The 19,738-nt window shown below is 46.1% G+C and overlaps 1 protein-coding gene across 2 annotated transcripts in view; it reads right to left on the minus strand.

Annotated features, from left to right (window-relative positions):
• Positions 1–1,916: 1,916 nt before the first annotated feature.
• Positions 1,917–19,738, minus strand: part of Pnrc1 (proline-rich nuclear receptor coactivator 1) — a 45,904-nt gene continuing 28,082 nt past the window's right edge. Inside the window, exons 1-2 of one of the 2 annotated variants that reach the window (NM_173322.2) lie at positions 4,426–5,008; positions 1,917–2,998 (exon numbers count right to left, since the gene is read on the minus strand). In NM_173322.2, coding sequence (NP_775444.2) covers positions 2,555–2,998; positions 4,426–4,875 — 894 coding nt within the window. In that variant the 5' untranslated portion in view covers positions 4,876–5,008 and the 3' untranslated portion in view covers positions 1,917–2,554. Of the gene's footprint in view, positions 2,999–4,425; positions 5,009–12,570; positions 12,705–19,738 lie in introns of those variants that run through there. The other variant, XM_039109351.2, reaches the window with a different exon arrangement.

The following is a 19,738-nucleotide window of genomic DNA, read 5'->3' on the forward strand; positions in this document are numbered from 1 at the left end:
ACTCAATTCCTAGCATCGACCTGGCAGCTCACAGACATCTGTAACTCCAGGGTGATCTGACTCCCTTTTCTGGCCTCTGAGGGCAACAGGCTTGCACATGGTGCACAGACATTAGATATAGGCAAAACCCATACATGAAAACTAAGATTTTTTAAAAACTTAAGGAAACTATTTTTGACTTGCTACCTTTCCTCCCCAAACACAAGACTGCCAAGAACCCATCTATAATTCATTTTTGACAGTCAGGCTAGCAAAGTCCAGTCTTGGGGAATTCTCTGTAACTCAAGTACCTGTGTATACACAAGCAGCTCTGGAGGGCTGCCTGTAGCATTTGCAGGTACATTTTCAGTCAGGATGAGAGTATGGCTGAGAAGCCCATTTTAAATAGAAAATATATGTTGAAAATTCATAGTGTGTATGTGAGGGAAGGGTTTAAGGCAGGTCTGGATAAGGAGCCCATTTGGCCTCAAACCGTGGAGATGAAAACACATAGCACTATGTCTGGCAAAGAAGTCAGTGGTTTTTGAATTTTTGTTTTTCAGTGTGGGAAATTGAAACTAGGGCCTCGTGTTTGCGAGGTAGGCAAGAACTCTTAGCACTGATCTGTATTCCCAGCCTCCGTGATCTATTTAATACACCCAGCCTATCCTGGACATGGCTGTCATCCCAACACTGGGGAGGCAGGAGGACCACAAACTCATGGCTGTCTGCTGTTGGTAGAAAGACCTGTCTCAACCTGAAAAATCAAAATGGGGGTTGGTATAGAGCTCAATAGTAGCACGCCCGCTTTCATGCCCAAAGCCCAGAGCTCACTGTCCAGGGCTCACACACAAGCACAAAAGGACTGTGTTTTGGAGCTGGGTGTGGTGATGCATGCCCAGAATCCCAACGTTTAGGAGGCTGAGGCAGGGGTCACCCCGAACTCCTGGGCTACAGTAACGTGGGAGACTGTGGCTTAAAACTAAACAAAAATAATTTTTGTGTGTGAGGGCTGCATGCAGAAGACATTAATGATGATATGTGACAAAGTGGACAGCCAAAGCCCCTCTATGCCATCCGGAGGTCGTTGACAGAACTTGGGGGAGATTCTGTTTGAGGAGGTTGAGGTGGAGCAGCCACCGGAGGTTATCTGAGGGGATCTCAATTGACAGGCTACCCAGATCAGAGCGGCCTGTGGCCATCTGTGAGAGATTATGGGCACTGTACTCACATGCACATAATGGAAGTCAAGCAGTGACACTTCACACAAAAGGAGATCCTAAATCAGGTGTGAGAGTTTGCCTGTGACCCCAGTTCCTCAGGCAAACAGATTACAAAAGTGCCAGCCCTGCTTGGAGCAGGAAACAAGATCAAGATCAGAAATAATTATCTCCAAATGGCAATGAAGACGAGGAATTACGTACTCTAGAGCTTGTCTGTTGGCACGGTGCTTGCTTGCCGAGCATGCCGAGCCCTGTTTATCCCCAGCACCACTTAAACCAGGGGTGGTGGTGTATGCCAGCAACCCCAGCACTGGAGGCAGAACCAGAAGTTCTAGGTTATCTCAACTCCACAGCTGAGCTAGCTCGAGATCCTGTCTTAATTTTTTGTAATAACCAGCTTCACCTGTGTTCACATTCATTTCTAAGATGGGAAATTCTTTCTCTTAGAGGTAGGTTAAATTATTAACCTTAATAATTATTAAGCATGGAGTTGGGGATTTAGCTCAGTGGTAGAGCGCTTGCCTAGCAAGCGCAAGGCCCTGAGTTCGGTCCCCAGCTCTGAAAAAAAGAAAAGAAAAAAAAAATAATTAAGCACATCTAAACTTCATAGCATAATTGCTATTTTAGCACAAAGACGATAAATGTTCCAAGTCCAACCACAGAGTCACCTGCTTACACATTCATTCAGTCACACACAAAAAGCCAAGACCACCATAAAGGGGGGGGGAGGCCAAATTATTATTATTGATTTAAAATTTGATTACAACCAATTTTGTTGGTATTTAAAATTAGAGGTGTTTTAAATCTTTTCAATAATGGCAATATACTGATATCCAGAAGTCAAGTTTGGTAAAAATAGGAAGCTTTCTAGTAATTACAGATTAAAAGTCAAGTCAATTTAGAGAAACACAAACTCCATGTTTACAGTGATTGTGCCAGACTTAAGCTTCAGTAGTACATTAGGTAAACTGTTCACATTTAGATCTTCACTTTTGAGATTTGACAGCTGTTCTTAAAAAAATGTCAGTACCTGTGCAAATAAACAGTCTTCCACGTGCCTTAGCACCCACTTAAAATATCTCCACTGTATATATACAAAACACCCACCACATCCGCAGGGAAAATACATACTTTCATAACAAAACTATAATGTACCTCTCAAGTATGAACAATATACACATAATACATGGTATACAGTATTTACAAAATACAAAATATAATACAAGCTGCTTGTGTGACATAAGCTCATTGTGTCGGATGCTGCGATACGGCAAATTTCCACTGCCGTATCCACTTCCTTCAGTCCGAGGATGCGGGGGAATCTGTGTCTAATACACACTGCAGACTGGAGCCTAGGTCTGCACTTTGAGGAGCGTTTTCAAGTGCACTGCCATCAGCTCCCGGCTCTGGCTGGGATTCTCAGTGGTACTTCCCATCCAGTGACTCGGAGGCTTTGGGAGGACACTAGGGGACGGTGGGTCGCTGAACTTGGCTCCGGCGTAATTTTCCTTTTGGCTCCCTTCTGTTAGAAATGCTGATTTCTTCAAATGGTTATTCTTAATGTTCTCAGTATTTTTCAGAGGCTTTTTTTCCTGCTTCTGCATTCTATCAGAGGAAGCGGAATCTTGCCAAAAGTCATTTTCATTCCTTTTTGCAGAGGTGATCTTGGTTAGTGGCAAGTTAAATTTGCTTTTCTGTCTGCTTATCTTTGGTTGTTCACACAAGTGTATACCATGCACAAGCTGGCTATGGGGAGGGGAAATTTTCTCCGATTTTCCCATCTTTGATTTTAAAACCTACAAAGAACACAAAAGTGAACAGTTTAAGATAAAAATTATCTTTAGATCTATTTTGCCAAGTTGTTCTTAAGTTCCTCTAGAATTGAATCCAGTTTTAACTAAATACTTACGTGCAGGCTGTGCTTGCTACTGGATGTCCAAATGGCATGCCTCTTAGTTGCTATTGAAATTGATGCTCTTAATTACAGCATACACTAAACTTATATACAGTAAGAAATCGCTTTAAAAACTCTAACCAACCCCATGTTTTCTAACTGTAAACAACGGAAAGGAGCAAGTGTCCTCTATAGGTTAGAAAAAACCGTTTTCGACTGCCTTTGAGATTCAACAACCTCATGGACAATCTTCTAAACTCAACCAAAAGGCCTGTAAAGGCAGACGCAGAAAGGTAAATTCTAGGCCAGCCTGGGCTACTTGGTTAATCTTATAAACTCAGCCCCACTCCTAACAAACAGACCAAAAACTTTTGCACCCTAGTAACTTTCCTAGCCAAAAGTATAATCTACAGAATTTGCACCAGATGGAAACTCTACCCTTAGATCACTCCCCCTAACGCTTGCACAAAAACTGAAGGCAAGTACAAGGTCACACAAATCCACACCCTAACGGTAGCCTTTAAAAAACAATGTTCTCCGATGCACAGTGAGTTCCAAGGTAATGCAAACGCCTGTCTGAAAAACTAAAAAAACCACCTCAGGATCTAAATTTTTATTCCTCTCCATTGGCATACCTTGATCAAGTACAATTTCAGTACAATGGCTGCTTTTTGTGTCATTATCAACAAAGAATCCCTCAAATTGTATGTTACGATGTTTTGTTTTGTTTTGTTTTTGGTAAGAAAACTCTCAAACCTTTAAGCCCCGACAAAATTTTATCCGTATCAGTTAACTGCAATGTCCATTTTATAACTTCTAAAACTCAATTCTGGGCACTGCTTAGAAGCCCCTCCAGCGAGGAAAGCTCGTGCCGGCCTGCACCGCTCACAGCACAAGGACTGTGAAACACTAGTGTCGGGCATCAGACTGAGACTCTTGCCAACTTCCAAATCCCGGGTCAGACTCAGTGGGTCAGGCCGTGAGTGGGTCGGGTCGGGTGCCCTACTGGGCAAGGCGCCTGCGCCTCCGCCCCCACCCAGCACCGCCTTCATGAGAGCCCCAGAGCGCCGCACGTAGCGGGCTGACGTCAGCCCTCCGCAGGTCTCAGAGCCCCGAACGCCGAAACCCCCTGGATCGCCGCCAACCTTCTAAATGCAGGCTGTTGCTGGGCCACAGCCGCTGCTCCCATTGGCTGGCTCCGGAGCCAGAGGGCGGAGCCAGCGCAGCAGTCCAGCCCCTCCCCCTCCCTGCTTCCGCCCCACGACTCCAGCGAGCGTCACGGAAACTTCCCTCCCGAGTAAACAGCCGCCCCGCCCCCACCGGCCCTACCTCCTTCGCGAGTGGGGGCTGTCTGTATAGCAGGGCAGTGGCCCCTGGACCCCGCTCCTCCTGCGCTGCGATCGGCCCCGGCACCGGGCTGCGGCCACCCTCCAGGCTCGGCCGGTGCTGCTGAAACTGGTGGAAGCGGCTTGGGAGCTGCCCGGCCGGGCTGGCCCGCACCTTTTTCTTCCGCCGCTTCTTGGGCGCTGCCCGTGGGGCAGCGGCCGGGACCAAGCTGCAGCTGGACGGTGCAGCGGTGCGAGGCGCGGGCGCCAGGCACGGCCCGTCCCCTCCGAGGAAGTGCGGCAGGAAGAGGGTGGGTGGCAGAGCGCGCGGGTCCGGAAGGCGCGGCAAGGGCGGCGGGGCCGGGCTCACCATCGGGAGGGCCCCGAGGAACCCAAGCGGCGCTAGGCGGCCGCCCAGAGCGAGATCTCGCTGTGGAACGGAGACGACAGTCATGGCGCGGGGCTCGGCAGACGACGGGGAGCAGGCGTCACGGGGCGGCGGCGGAGGCTGCTGCTGGAAGGTTCGGGGCAAGGACCATGACTCGGGCGAGGCGGCGCAGCAACAAATAGCGCTGGCCACCGCGGCTAGTGTTGTTACCCGAGGCCCCGCCCCGCACCCGTCCACCTCTCTGTGGCGGTCCAATCCGAATGCGCCTGCCAGGCCACTCCCTCGATCCCGCCTCCGCGCCCGGAGGCAAGACACAAACAAGCAGCCTGCTGCAGCCCCTCACAAAGAACGCACGTTGCGCAGGCGCGTCCAACGGGCTCTTCGAGAGAGTGTCCCGTGAACAATGAAGTTCGACTTTGGCCTCACCTCCCTTGCATCAATCCTTTGGGGTGGCCTCGGGGTGGGGCGAGTGAGGAGGGAGGAGAGAGGCGGTGGAGGAACTAGGAAGCTGCTGACCTCAAGAAAGGATTGCTTTGTAGTTTTTCAGTTTCAGCTCAACATATTATTTAAGAGATTTCGGAGAAAACTAAGGATTTATTTCATAGCGCTGGTGAAGATCTGCCTCCATTTAACCTACATTGAAGTGTGGCTATGTGATTTCTCGTTCAGTTTTCTGATGCTGCCAGTTAACCCTGGTGGTGAAAATTAAAAAAGGTTTATTGATGGATTCCTCAGTTTACCAAAAGTGCTCTATAATCCCGAAAATGGGCCTTAAAATTCTTACTGCTTTTATAGTTAAAGATCTGGGAGGCCCTTAAGATCTCACATTGCCCCTGATACTTGATGCTACTGCAAGCCAATTGGCCTTTGTACTTAGAAAACCAGCTCTGCTACAGTTTGCTAGCTAACTGGGTTAACAGAACTCTCTCCTCACAGTTTAATACAGAAAAGAACTAAATAAGTTACCAAATAAGTATGACCTCAGAACTAATTCTGTAATTCATCTTGTTTGAAACATAGTTCTTTAATGATTAGGGTTTTATTTCATTTCTTTCTTTCTTTTTTTTTTTTCCCTTGGAGATGGTGTTTCTCTTTGTGTAGCCCAGGCTGTCCTCTCTTTACTCAATCTGTAGACTGGGCTGGCCTTGAACACAGAGATCCACCTGCCTCTGCCTCCCTAGTGCTGGGATTAAATGCTCGTGCCGCCACTGTCCAGGAATTTCTTTTTTTAACATTTTACAGTAATCAAGGCATTCAGAAACTAAAGAATCACACACAAATCATTAGAAAATTAGCAGAAGAATCTGAACTCCAGTCTAGGTATGGCAAGATCAAGACTTGTAACACTAGCTCCTGGAGAGGCTGAGTTGGAGTACGGGAAGCTTAATGAGACTCTGTCTGAAAATAATAAAAAGAGCGGGGCATCTAGATGGATCAGGGAGTAATTAAAGTACTTGCAACATAAACCTGGCAGTCTGAGTCCCATCCCTATAAGTCACCTAAAAGAGAACCAAAACCACAAGTTACCCTCTGATGAGAATAGAAGATGGGGATGAGCTAGGAGGTTTAGAGACTGGGAATGGGGTTCCTTTGTCTTTGACCAGCAGTAGGGAATGTCTTTGTTCTCAGACTAGAGATCCTAGAAGGGAGCTCTGACTTCTTATTTCTTCCTAAAAAGCCACTCCCAGCCCATACAGTAATTTTTTTTAAAGATGTATTTATTTTATGTATATAAGTACACTGTAGCTGTCTTCAGACATCGGATCCCATTACAGATGGGTGTGAGCCACCATGTGGTTGCTGGGAATTGAACTCATGACCTCTGGAAGAGCAGTCGGGTGCTCTTAACCGCTGAGCCATCTCTCCAGCCCCCCCCCGCGCCCCATACAGTAATTCTTAATGGTAAACATTTAAAATCAAGTCTCTAGCTTTGAGAAAAGTAGGGAGTATTCAACCTTTCAGGTAAATGATTTTGGGGTTACCTCTTCTGAAATGGGAGTTTTGCAGTTCCCTTGATCTGGGCTCTGTTGAGAGAAAGTCATCTCCTGGTCAAAAGAATGGAATCTACCTCTTGCCACAGGTAGAGAACCGACCTTCTGGTAACTTCCTTTTCATCTCCTTTACTCTCAGATCCTGGGTATGAGCATGGTTCCCTGGACACTCTGGGATTGTTCACTCTCCCCTGAAGCTGTCTAATGCCTTTCAACCCCCTCGTAGCATGTGACACCCCAAAGCTTCTAGTAACAATTTAAGTAAACATTTTTTTAAATTTTATTTTATGCAGAGTCTTGCTATACAGCCCTCCCTGGCCTAGAATTCACTATGTAAGCCAGACTAGCCTTGAACTCATGGAGATCTTCCTGCCTTGGCCTCCCTACTGCTCTGGTTAAAAGTGTGAGCCATCATTCTGGAAAGGCTCTGGCCTCAGTGCTAAGATATGCACTTCCTTCCTTAAAAACACAGATTTGGCCCAGCGTGGTGGCACATGACTTTAATCCCAGTACTCAGGAGACAGGAAGGTGCATCTCTGTGAGTCCAAGACCAACCTGATCAACAGTGAGTTCAGAGCTATACAGTGTCTTGAAAAACAAACCAAAACAACAAAAAAATAAAAAAGCACAGCTTTTTTGATGATTATCACCTATATTGTCTGCCATACTGTGTTACTGGTTTTGTTTTATTTTCAGTTCTTTGAGGGACTAGCTAGCTTGAAACTCAATATATAGCCAAGTGTAGTGGCTATTCCTGGTTGTCAACTTGACTACAGCTGGAATGAACTACAATCCAGAATTGGAAGGCTCACCTTTGATCCTGATCTTGAGGGTGGGAGACCCAAATCTCTAGTCCCAGGAGTTTAAGGCAAGGAGATCTCTGAGTTCAAGTCACCTGGGACAGAGTAAGTCCCAGACTCAGGCAGGGTGGTACACATCTTTAATCTGGGACACTCCTTCTGCTGGAGATTTACCTGAGGACATTGGAAGAAGGAAGAGTCTCTTTTTTGCCTGCCTGCCCACCTCGTGGGACTGAGCCACCACTAGATCCTGGACTTCCATTCACAGCTGCTGCTGATCGTTATTGGGGAGTTGGACTACAGACTGTAAGTCATCAACCAATTCTCTTACTATATAGGGACTACCCATAAGTTGTGTGACTCTAGAGAACCCTGACTAAGACACCTAGTATGACCTTGAACTCTTGATCTTACTGCCCCCACCTCCCAAATGCTGGCATTAGGGGTCTGAGCCATCATCCCTGGCTGGCAGTTAATTGACAGTTTTAGAAACCACAGCCTTATTCCTCTCTTAGCCTTACAGGCCTCTTCCCAATAATTCTTAAACTAGGTAGTAGCAAACAGTGCCTAAAACATTTTATGACTGATAGCAAAGTTGATCATGCTGACTGTACATTTCCTCATGATTAATTGCTGGGCTTTATCATTTCTGTGGACTTTACTGATTTTTTTATGTTTGTAAGAGTTCATGGTAGGTGATCATGTCCATTGGATGAGTGGGAATCACAGATCCAAAACTGGAAAAGCTCTTACAAAGCCATTCATTCACATCTTTAATAGTCAGGTGTGGCACATGGCACGAGTTCTAGTCCTTTGGAGGCAAAGACAGGAGATGTGCTAAATGTTCAAACCAAGCCAATCTGCACATAGAGTTCCAAGTCAGACAGTGCAAGAATGACACTATTTCTAAAAAGCAGAAATAAGAATCAGCAAGCAAGGGGTTGGGGATTTAGCTCAGTGGTAGAGCACTTGCCTAGTAAGCACAAGGCTCTGGGTTTGGTTCCCAGCTCCAAAAAAAAAGAAAAGAAAAAAAAAAAAAGAATCAGCAAGCAAGTCTTCCAATCTGTGGATTGAATTCGATTCAGCAACCTGTGAGGAGAGGAGCCTCGCCACAGCTGGTGAAGAGCCAGCAGAAACTATAGGTGAGATCCCTCACAGGGATCCACCATTTTTGGATTGTAGTTCCTTCCAGATGTAGTCAGGCTGACAGCTAAGAATAGCCAAGGAAGAAGCTTTGGCTCTTTGCCTGCTTGCTCTCCCCTTGCTAGCAAGGTCATCCCTTCACTGTGTATACACATCCCTTTGTATACTGAGGACCAACTGAGACATCTAGCCTTGTGGACTGAACAGCTACTGATACTTGAACTTTTCTGTCAGGAGTTTATAGTCAGCTTGAACTAGACAGCAAGTTTACAGCCAGCTTGTACTATCAGAGACCCTGTTTCAAACATAGGAGACTATGGCTGAGGATTTAAGTCAGCAGTGTTCAACCTATGGGTAGTTGGCAGGGGTGTGGGGGGTGTGCGCACCAAACGACTCTTTCACAGAGGTCACCTAAGATCATTGGAAAACACAGATATTTACATTCGATTTATAACAGTAACAAAATTACAGCTATGAAGTAGCAACAAAAATAATTTTATGGCTGGGGTCACCGCAACATGAGGTACTGTCTTAAAGGACTGCAACATTAGGGAGGTTGAGAACCACTGACTTAAGTAGTAAAGTGATTGCCTGGACTCTGTCTCTACTGTCACAGAAAAATTAAAATAAAGCAGGTTAACTAAGGGTTGAGGATTAAAACACATCCAGCTAGTCGTGTTTATTTTCCTGGTCTTAGAATATTCAGCTCAATCGTTTCTCCTGATTAGCTAAAACCTGTGAGAAAAGTAGCTCAGAAAACAAAACCAGGGCCAGTGAGATGGCTTGGTGGTTGAAGGTGCCTGCAGCCTGATGCTGTAACCCTAACAACTTGAGTTCGATCCCTGTCATAGCATGTGAAGTTAAAGGAGACAACCGATGCCACAAAGTTGCTCTCTGACCTACACAGTTGCAGCATGGCACGAAGACCCCTCCCCCACAATAGCAATAAATACAAATAAACTAATAGGTTCATATATTTTCTGTTATATCAGTTAAAAAAAAAAAAAAAACAAACCACAAGAGCCGGGTATTGTGGGACATGCCTGTAATCCTATCCACTTGGGAGACAAAAGCAGGAGAATCACGAGTTCTACGTCATCCCTGGCTACATGATGAGTTCAGTACCAGCCTGGATTCTATGAGACCCTGTCTCACACAACAACATAAATCCAAGTGAGCACAGAGAGACCAACAAGGTGGCATGCAGAGCTAAAGGCCAAATGACATCTCTTTCAAGAGACTCTGAAGGAGCTGCTCATGTTGGCGTTCTGCCAAGTCATGTTTTGATATTGGTGGTGACTCATTGCTATAAATGCAGTATCTAAAATGACGTAATTATCACTTTGAGTTTCAGGAGCGAACCACTAGAGTTTAGCTTTACTAGTAAGTTAGCATGTTTCAGTTATTCTTAACACGTATAGGTGTACAACGTGATTCATTTAAATGCTTATGCTAATATTTTCTTCTTTGATTACGAGATCTCACTAGTATCAGATCTGTATCTACCACGTACCTATGGTTTTTGAAACAGAGTCTAGCCCAGGCTGGCCTGGACGCTTAATCGTCCATTGTCGGCCCTCCAAGTGCTGGTATTGTGCACTGGTGTGGTGATACCTGGCTATAGTCCCTTTACTTCTTCTGTCCTTCAGTTATAATGTTCTCTGAGTCACAGTGTCCTGGTTCTCTAAGCCTAGTCAAATTAGTCATCCCTTTGTGACTCCCTCTAGGTTAATAATTCATGCTTTCCACACAAAGTCTACAATCAGAGTCTCTCTCTCTCTCTCTCTCTCTCTCTCTCTCTCTCTCTCTCTCTCTCTTTTAAAAGTCAGGTTTCCTTATGTAGCCCCAGCTGAGCCTAGAATTCACTATATAGTTCAAGTTGGCCTCAAACTCATGACCCTCCCGCCTCAGCCTCCCAATTGCTGGCATTATAGGTGTACTCTATCATGCCAAGCTGGGCCATTGAGGACTGAGTAGTAACAAAAGCAATTGTGAGGCATGGAGACAGGAGCCCCTTTGCGTTAGTTCTTGTCACAGTGACAAAACATATGCTTACAGAAAACACATCTGTACAGAAGAAAGGTCATTTGGCTCATGGTTTCAGCCCCTGATCGTTTGCTTTAGACCTGGGGTGACACAAAGCATCAGAGCAAGAGGACGTGTCAGCAGAAGCTGGAGGGAGGGCAGGGGACATTACCCTCTTAAGAGCATGCCCTCATAATCTACCTTCTTTCAACTAGGGCCCTACCCTTGGGATTCCACTTCCGAATAGCACCACAGGCTGAGGACCAAGCCTTCAACACACAGGTCTCTGGGGGGACATTCAGGATCCTAGCCGTAATGTGCTCTAATGAATTATCTCAGAGTATCAAGAGTGTAATGGATGAGAAACATGAATCTCTAGGCTGAGGGCACATAAGTTGTTCAGCATACTAGTTGGAAGTATTCCTATACCATAATGTTCAGAAACGAGATGAACATTAAAACCCTCCTGGAGAGAAACCGGTCTCACATGAAGCATTAAAACCTTGGTAGTATCATCACTGAACTTGGAAGTTAGAAGACAATGCAAAATGCCTTTGACATTCTGAGGGGATGTGAATCCCAACATAGAGAGGACTGCTTCTCCCAAATGATCAAGCATGGGGGCAGAATCAAACTTTTTCAAATACATAAAACCTAAGAAATGTGCTCTCATTTAGTTGTTCTTAGGAAGCTATTCTTTGTAGAGACCAACCTTGAAAAGGATGATGTTCCTCTCAGGAAATGAGTGTAAAAGATTTATGGGTAAGACATTGAGGGGTGATCTTAGTGTAGAGGCTGTGCAGATGGCCTGGAGAGCAACTAGGCCAGACTGCAGCAGAACTGATTGCTAGGGTAGGGGTTCAAAGAAGATTGATCTGTAATATGTTTGAAGGACTTGAGAGGAGATGTATTCTTCTGTCAGAGGGTTCTGGGATGAAGAAATGATGGACAAACGGAAAGCAAAATCGAAGAAAGGAGGAGGGGATTATTAGTATTTAAGACAGGGTCTCACATACTCAGACTTACTGTATAGCTGAGGATCTTTTTGGAAGGTTCCAGACCTTTCCCTCTCTGCCTTCCAGCCCTGGAATTACAGGAAGCTCTATCAACAACCTCATGCAGTACTAGGGATCATACCCAGGCTCTCAGACATGCTAGGCCAACACTGCACCAACTGAACCACATCTCTAACCACACTATTTGGAAAGCAAAACAAAAGTACAAGAAACAGATGTCAAGAGATTGCAAACCTATGACATACTGACAGTAGAAAGAGTGGGAAGGGGATATGTGCATTGTGATGGTTTGTATATGCTTGGACCAGAAAGTGGTACTATTTGGAGGTATGGAGGTTGGAGTAGGTGTGCTACTATGGGTGTGGGCTTAACAACATCATCCTAGCTGCCTGGAATTCAGTCTTCCACTAGCAGCCTTCAGATGAAGATGTAGAACTCTCAGCTCCTCCTGCACCATGCCTGCCTGGATGTTGCCATGCTCCCACCTTGATGATAATCGACTGAACCTCTGAACCTGTAAGCCAGCCCCAATTAAATGCTGTCCTTATAAGAGTTGCCTTGGTCATGGTGTCTGTTCACAGCGGTGAAACGCTAAGACATACATATACATAGATGTCTGTCTGTGTAAGGGATTCTGGGTGCTGACGGACCAAAGAAATGGCATCTTCAGCTGAGGGGATGGCTTAGCCAATGGTGTGTATTTTTAGTATGGTCAAGGTCCTGGATTTGATCCTTATCACCAAATGAGCAAAGAAAACAAAAGTAAATTTACATATAATGCTGTACCTCACTACTAGGATTGTAGTCCACCATGTCAGGACAGCTTTCCTGAGTTCAGTGAAAACTGGAGGGCTCCCTTTTCTTAGGGGGGCTTCCTCTTCTCCGCCTGATCTGGGGAGCCTGACCCCTCAATCTTCTGCCTGAAGATTGTAGAAAGAAAGAAAAAAAGAAACCTGATTTCTTAAAGCAACCAGGTGCTTTTAAAAGGACATAGGTGGGGGTGGGACAAGTTTGGAGAGATGACTTAGTGGTTTAGAGCACTTGCTGTTCCTGCAGAGGACCTGGGTTCAGGTCTGGTTCCCAGCATCTACACGGTGCTCACAACTATCTGTCACTCCAGTTCCAGGGGTCCGATGCCCTCTTCTGAACTCTTATGGGCACCAAGCAGACATATGGTGCACATACAGACATTTAGGAAAAACACTCACATACAAAAATAAATCTTTTAAAAAGTTAGAGGATTTGGGGATCATTGTAAGGAAGTTGGACACAGGGTAGTAATAGGATGGTAAACAAATAGTCTGCAAAACAAAAACATTTCCCTTGTATTTTCTGTTTCAAGACTTTGGGGAACCAGCCTTAATGAACAGGTTAATTAAGGGGGTAGTGGAGGAAAAGTACACGCCTGTATTTCCTACATGTTCGGTAAGAGTCCATCCGCCCTCCCTCCTTCCCTCCCTCCCTCCTCTCTTTCCTTTTGTTTTGAGAGGAGATCTCACCATGTAGCTCTGGGTGTAGCCTGGAACTTGCTTTGTAGATCAGGATGCCCTTGAATTCACAGAGACCTGCCTTCCTCTGTGTTCTTGAAAGAGCGTACCCCAAAACGGGGAGCCGCGTCTCTCGCTCCGATCGCGGGGTGGGGTGCCCCCAGGAATCACGAGGAGCCATTCTTGATGTAACAGCAAGAGGTAGCTTTATTAACGAGATCCCACGTCTTAGCGGGATCCCGGGTCGACACGTATCTCACACAGGAGACAGAGGAATCGACCCCGAGCTTCCAAACTCGGGGGTTTTTATAGGGGAGGTAAGGGGCATTCACACGGTTACACATGATTGGTCAATTCAAAAGGTGCACGGTTACTTTCGGCGCGAAATGACATCAGCTAGGAGTATGTGTTATCTAGCAGCTCGGCAGGCAGGTAGGGTGGCTCATCTCACTCAGGGGAGTGAAGGAAGGGGAGGGGGTGGCTACGGATGATCAATGTCCTGGGGCTGAAAGCTGGTTTGGCAAGTCCTATCTCTGGCTCTCCCTCAGGCACGTCCCGCCCTGCACATCGGGACTCTGACAATGAGCAACCTTTATGAAACTCTAGTTCTACATTCTGAGTGCTGGGGTTAAAGACACGCACTGCCATTTTATAAATGTTCACTCACTAAAGCTTCATGCATACTAAACACTGCAGCACATTTGAGATCTGTTGGGTTAAACATGGCGTTCATGGCCCCGGGTCACTTAAAGAAAGATTTTATTTTTATATTTTATCCATGATATGGGTTCTAGAATCAAGATACTGCCCCCCCCCCCCCGAAGAGCAGCAAGTGCTATTAACCACTGAGCCAGACTCTCTCTCCACCCTTGGGCCCAAGACACTAAGCAGTCATGTTGAGCAGTAATGCAAATCTTATCCCATCAGTAGCAAATACAGTTTCAAATGCAGTATCAAATACAGTCCTTTCCTTAGGGTTCACCACAAAGTCTCAGAAGCTTCGGAGGACAAAGGCTCTACTGTCTATTTACTGAGATGTTCCCCTGAGGCTGAGGACTGGCTCTTTCCAGGACACAGAGAGCAGGTCGACCTTCCTTGCCTGTTTTTCTTTGTTCAACGCAAATACTGGCAGTGAGGTGGATTTGTTGAGTTTAACTTGTATGTCGGGGTGGGGTGGGGGAGGAGGCTGATAGCCAGGACCTCACACAGGTCCGGTACCACTGAGAGGCACTGTCCCATACTTACACGTCTTTAATCTGTCTGCTCTGCTAACCGATAATGCGTGATGCCATTTCGTTACTGGAATCTCTCTCACACCCCCTCCTCCGGTCTCTTGTAATCTCTGGGAAGAACTCAGACACAGAATGTGGTGGGGAAGACAGGCAAAGGTCATTGAAACGTACACACAGAATGCTTTCAAAGATAACAGGGGACAATGGCCAAGGAAACCGCAGTGCCCCAACCAACACACCAGGCAGAATCTGTACTAGTTTCTCTTCTCACGGGAACGAAAGGTAAGGAACTTCAGGTCATAGTCCCCCAGGTGATTGATTGGTCTGCTTGACTTTTACAGAGGAGCTCAGTGAGGCCTCTCCTAGACTTGTGTTGTGTTTTCCCAGAAGGCCTTTGGCCTGCAGAGCTTTATGGAACCTGGATCAAATGGTTACGTACTTAATAATTTTTCGGGTGGCTCTGGAAAGTGTGTCAGTCTGGAGGCCATTTTTCCATCTGTAGTCAGAAGATGACTCAGGCCTGCCTTTCTGATCGTTCATTAATAATCTTTTATTTCATAGACCGCTGACCATGTTGGTCCTGCTCCAACCTCCTCTAAGCCTTCTCACATCCGGCTAGCTTCCTAAAAACATTTCCCCCCACCTCATCTCTTTATTAGGACACCAAACCTTCTCCCTTCTCCAAAGACCATTCCTTTCTCGCCCCTTTCTGCCTTCTTCTGGGCAGTAGTTCCAAATGGCTGTTGCTCTGTGCATTTCTGAGTGGTCGCCCAGTTTAAGCACAAGCTGGAAGCTGAGTGAGAAGCCAGGATTCTAGCCTAATTTTAAGAGGCTGGGGAGTCAAGCACGGGTGCCGAAAAGGCAGAGAAGGGCACGGATCTGGAACTGCGGTGACAGGCAGTTGTGTGCCACTGGAAACTGAATTCAGGTCTTTTGCAACAGCAGCCAGGACTCTTGACAACTGAGTCTTCTTCCCAGGCCCCTTTTTCGGTATTTTTGAGGTGGTGGTACTTTTGGTTTTGGATTTTTAAAACCCTGCTCACACAGGCATTGGCTGCCCTTAAATTCACGAAGAGTCACCTGTCTCTGCCCTGAATCTTGGGATTAAAGATGCTGTATGCCACGGTGCCTGGCTCCAGCAGCCCTGGCTGGCATGGAATTCAGTATCAAACCAGACTTTACTTTGATCTTTAAGCCTCTGCCTCATGTGCCTGGCTTACAGACGAATGCTTGTCTATGCTCTGTTATTATTAACATGTTCTTCTCTCGCACAGACATGGGAGGGAAGCTGCCCTAAACCAGACCTGGAATCGCTGTTTTAGGCCTATGTACTTTTGGGCACAAATGCCCCCACAGGCATCAAGTAATGCTATGGGACCTTGCTCCCTAATTCAAAACTATTGGTTGAATAAATACGTCGACAGCCTACAGCTAGGCAGAAGAGAAGTGGGTGGGGTTTTGGTTCCTCGGCTTCGAGGCTGAGGAGAGCACAAGGGAAAAGGGGAAAGGTCGAGAGAGGAGAAGATGCCATGGGGTAGGTGAGTCGTGAAAACATGGCCGATTAGAGTTAAGAGCAGCCCAGATGGGAACATGGTTAGTGATATCGCAGGGATACTGGCAGGGAAGTAGACATAACAACATAAAGGTTAGTTATCTGCCAGGTGCTTTAAAGGCTTATAAATATAAAGTGTCAGGTAGAGAGTTTCCGAGCAAGTGTGAAGACAGGAGTTAGGATCCCCAGAACACAGGTCAAGCTGCCGAGGCAGGAAGTGCTTATAATCCCAAGGTTCCCCCAGAGATGAGGAGTGACGCAGGAGGCTCCCAGACGGCCAGCCAGCCTGTCTTATGCTGCAGCAAACCACAAAAGAGAGACCCTGCGTAATATGTCACATGAAATAATCCAATGTTTATGCTGTAGGAATGGCTCTGCACACCTGTGTTTCCAGCATCTGAGAGGCTGAGGCAGGAGGACTTCAAGTTCAAGGCCAGCCTGAGCTACATAGTGAGACCCAGTCTCAAAACAAAGCAATAAAACACAAACCCCAGAGAATGGCTAAATTCTTATTTCACGCGTTCTGTATTTTTATGACAGTTTTATGACAAAATCAAGACTCCCTTTCCATAGAAATGATACCAAAAGGAAGAGAGGTTAGGGAACTTGTTGCCAAAGACCTCAGGTAGAACTCCTCTGTCCAAATCTGTCGGATCTCTGCACGCTAGGACAGTCAGGACAGCCAGGGGCCTGAGCTCTTACAGAGGACCAGTTCCAGGGTATCTGACACTCTTTTCTAGTCTCAGCAGGCACTTGTCTATACCCACACACATTCAAACATAATTAAAAATAGAATAAATCCTTAAAACTGATAAAATCCCACCCCCAGCCCCTACCTCCCAAGTAAAACAACACAAGCAACAAAACGCTGACTCGGTCGTGAGGAGCCTGTAACCCAGGTGTGGTTACAATGGAACAGTTACGCCTGGGTGTGCGCTCGCCTCTCTTTAAGCTCACTTAAAAATTTTTAACATGGGAGTGGGGGGGTGTGCTGGCTGGTTTTGTGTGTCAACTTGACACAAGCTGGAGTTATCACAGAGAAAGGAGCCTCCCTTGAGGAAATGCCTCCGTGAGATCCAGCTGTAAGGCATTTTCTCAATTAGTGATCAAGGTGGGAGGGCTCAGCCCATTGTGGAGGTGCCATCCCTGGACTGGTAGTCCTGGGTTCTATTAGGAAGCAAGCTGAGCAAACCAGGGGAAGCAAGCCAGTACGTAACATCCCTCCATGACCTCTGCATCAGCTCCTGCCTCCAAGTTCCTGCTCTGTATGACTTCCTGTCCTGACTTCCTTTGGTGAAGTGGAAGGGTAAGCTGAATAAACCCTTTCCTCCCCAACTTGCTTCCTGGTCATGATGTTTGTGCAGGAATGGAAACCTGACTAAGACAGTGGGGGAGCACCGTCTTAGAGGCAAAGGGGAGGACTGATGGGGTGGGGAGTTTCAGGGGCAGAGGACACCAGAAAGGGGGACAACATTTGAAATGTAAGTAAATAAAATAATTAACAAAAATTTTAAACATTTATTTATTCATTCATTTATTTAGTGTGTATATATGTGCATGTGTGTGTTTATGTATATGTGTGTGCATATGTGTATGTGTTTATGTGTATGTGTGTATATGCATATTGTGTGCGTATGTGTATGTATATGTGTATGTGTGTGTATATATGTGTATGTGTGTGTATGTGTGCATGTGTGTGTATGTGTGTATGTGTGTGTGTATATGTGTATGTGTGTGTATGTGTGTATGTGTGTGTATGTGTGCATGTGTGTGTATGTGTGTATATGTGTATGTGTGTATATGTGTATGTGTGTGTGTGCATGTGTGTATGTGTGTGTATATGTGTGTGTGTGTATATGTGTATGTGTGTGTATGTGTGTATGTGTGTGTATGTGTGTATGTGTGTGTGTGTGTGTGTGTGTGTATGTGTATGTGTGTCGGTCTGGGGGTTGAATTCAGGTTATGAGACTTTGTATCAAGCACCCTGACCTGCTAATCTAACTCACCCTGGTTATTTTGGTTTTTGTTTGTTTCACTTTTTCTTTCCTCCCCCTCCTCCCCTTCTCCTCTTTCTCCCCTTCCTTTATTCCACCCTCCCCTCAGGCTGCCAGGCTGGCCTCAAGATCCCTTTGTAGCAGATTCCTCACGAGTGTTGGCTTTTTAGGCATGTGCTACAATAATAAAGGCCAACTCTGCTTAAAAAAAAAAACAAGGAGGAGGGGAAAGGGGACGGGAGGGAAGGAGGGAGGGGGAGGGGAAGGGAGGGGGGAGAGATTACACCTAAACTGGAATCTTGAAATGACATATTTGAAATTTAAAGTCACCGTGAAGCTGAAGCAGCCATGAGCAGCGAGTTTTAGTTGTCAAGAAGCATCTGAGGGCACCCCGAGGAAAGAAAATCCGCTGGAAAAGAACTAGGTCACTCATTACATGTTTCCAGTGTGAGTTAAACAAACCAGAAGCTAGGCTACTGCACTGCAGGGGATGACGGCAGCTTGCCCAAGGCCAGAAATTTCCTGAATTGCAACACTTCTTGGCCAGCACCTGCCCTTTCCCTTCCTGGCAAAGTCCAGTGCGTTGTTACTCATACCTCCTTCCCCTCTGCCAGCTGGTGGGATGTGCTTTACTTCTGGGGTGTGGCTGCTTTTAATACCAAAGTAGGCAGACAGCTGGAAGGCCAAGGCCATGAAGTTGCTGGCAGGAATAAGGCGGAGCTGAACTGGCATGTGAGCCATCCTACCAGACTGTCACACTTGGTCATCCCGGTGAGTCTGGGGTGTGGCTGAGCAGTGATTGGCATGCTGTGTTGGCAGAATTTACGTGGACCCTTGAAAGTCCGGGAGCGGACTGAGGTGAGCTGAGTCACAGTCCCTACTCAGAAGTTACTTTGTAACCATTATTCACGATAGTGAGCCGTCCATGAATATTCCAGGCTTACACTGTGTTGGGAAACTTGAGAACTGATGTTGATTGGCAGGCTGAAGTGCTTTCAAAACAAGGCAGTGACAGGCCAACACAAAGTCTCAGTCAAAATGGGTCATGCCTAAGACAAGGGACGATGCTGCCAGCCATTCTCCAGCGTCTTCTAACCTGGTGCTATCCTAACCCACCGGCTTACGGATTACCCACTTTTTTTTTTTTTTAAAGACTTGGGTTTTACTCTATAGTCCAGATTGGCCTCAATTTGTGGCAGTCCTCTCAGCCCCTTTCAAATTACGTAGGACCAACCACCCTACCTGGTTCCCATGACGCTTCTGAACTTAGTTGTGCCTTCCTGGAGCCATACCCTGGCTTTTCCTAGTGCCGCATGAAGTGGGACAATTTTTCTAGGACGTCTGTCTGGCTTGTCCCTCTTTCCCAGTTATCACATGCCGTGTTTGACGTTGGGTCTCCACATCATCTTATCCGGTCTTTACACGTTGTCCCCTCTCCTAAACTTATTTGTCTGTGATTTACATTTTACTTTTTTTGTTTCTTGGTTTTGAAACAGGCTCTCAATATGCAGCCCTATGGCCTGTGGACTTGATTAGGTACCCCGAGATGGCTTCAAACTCATGCCAACTCTTTTGACTTTGCCTCTTACCTGCTAGAAATAAAATTTTGCACATGGCACCCAGATATAGTTACTATATTTTTCTATTTAATTTTAATTTATTTTGGGGATTTTTTTTTTGAGATATGAT

Source organism: Rattus norvegicus, chromosome 5 (genome assembly GCF_036323735.1).
Source record: "Rattus norvegicus strain BN/NHsdMcwi chromosome 5, GRCr8, whole genome shotgun sequence".
NCBI classification, from domain to species: Eukaryota; Metazoa; Chordata; class Mammalia; order Rodentia; family Muridae; genus Rattus; species Rattus norvegicus.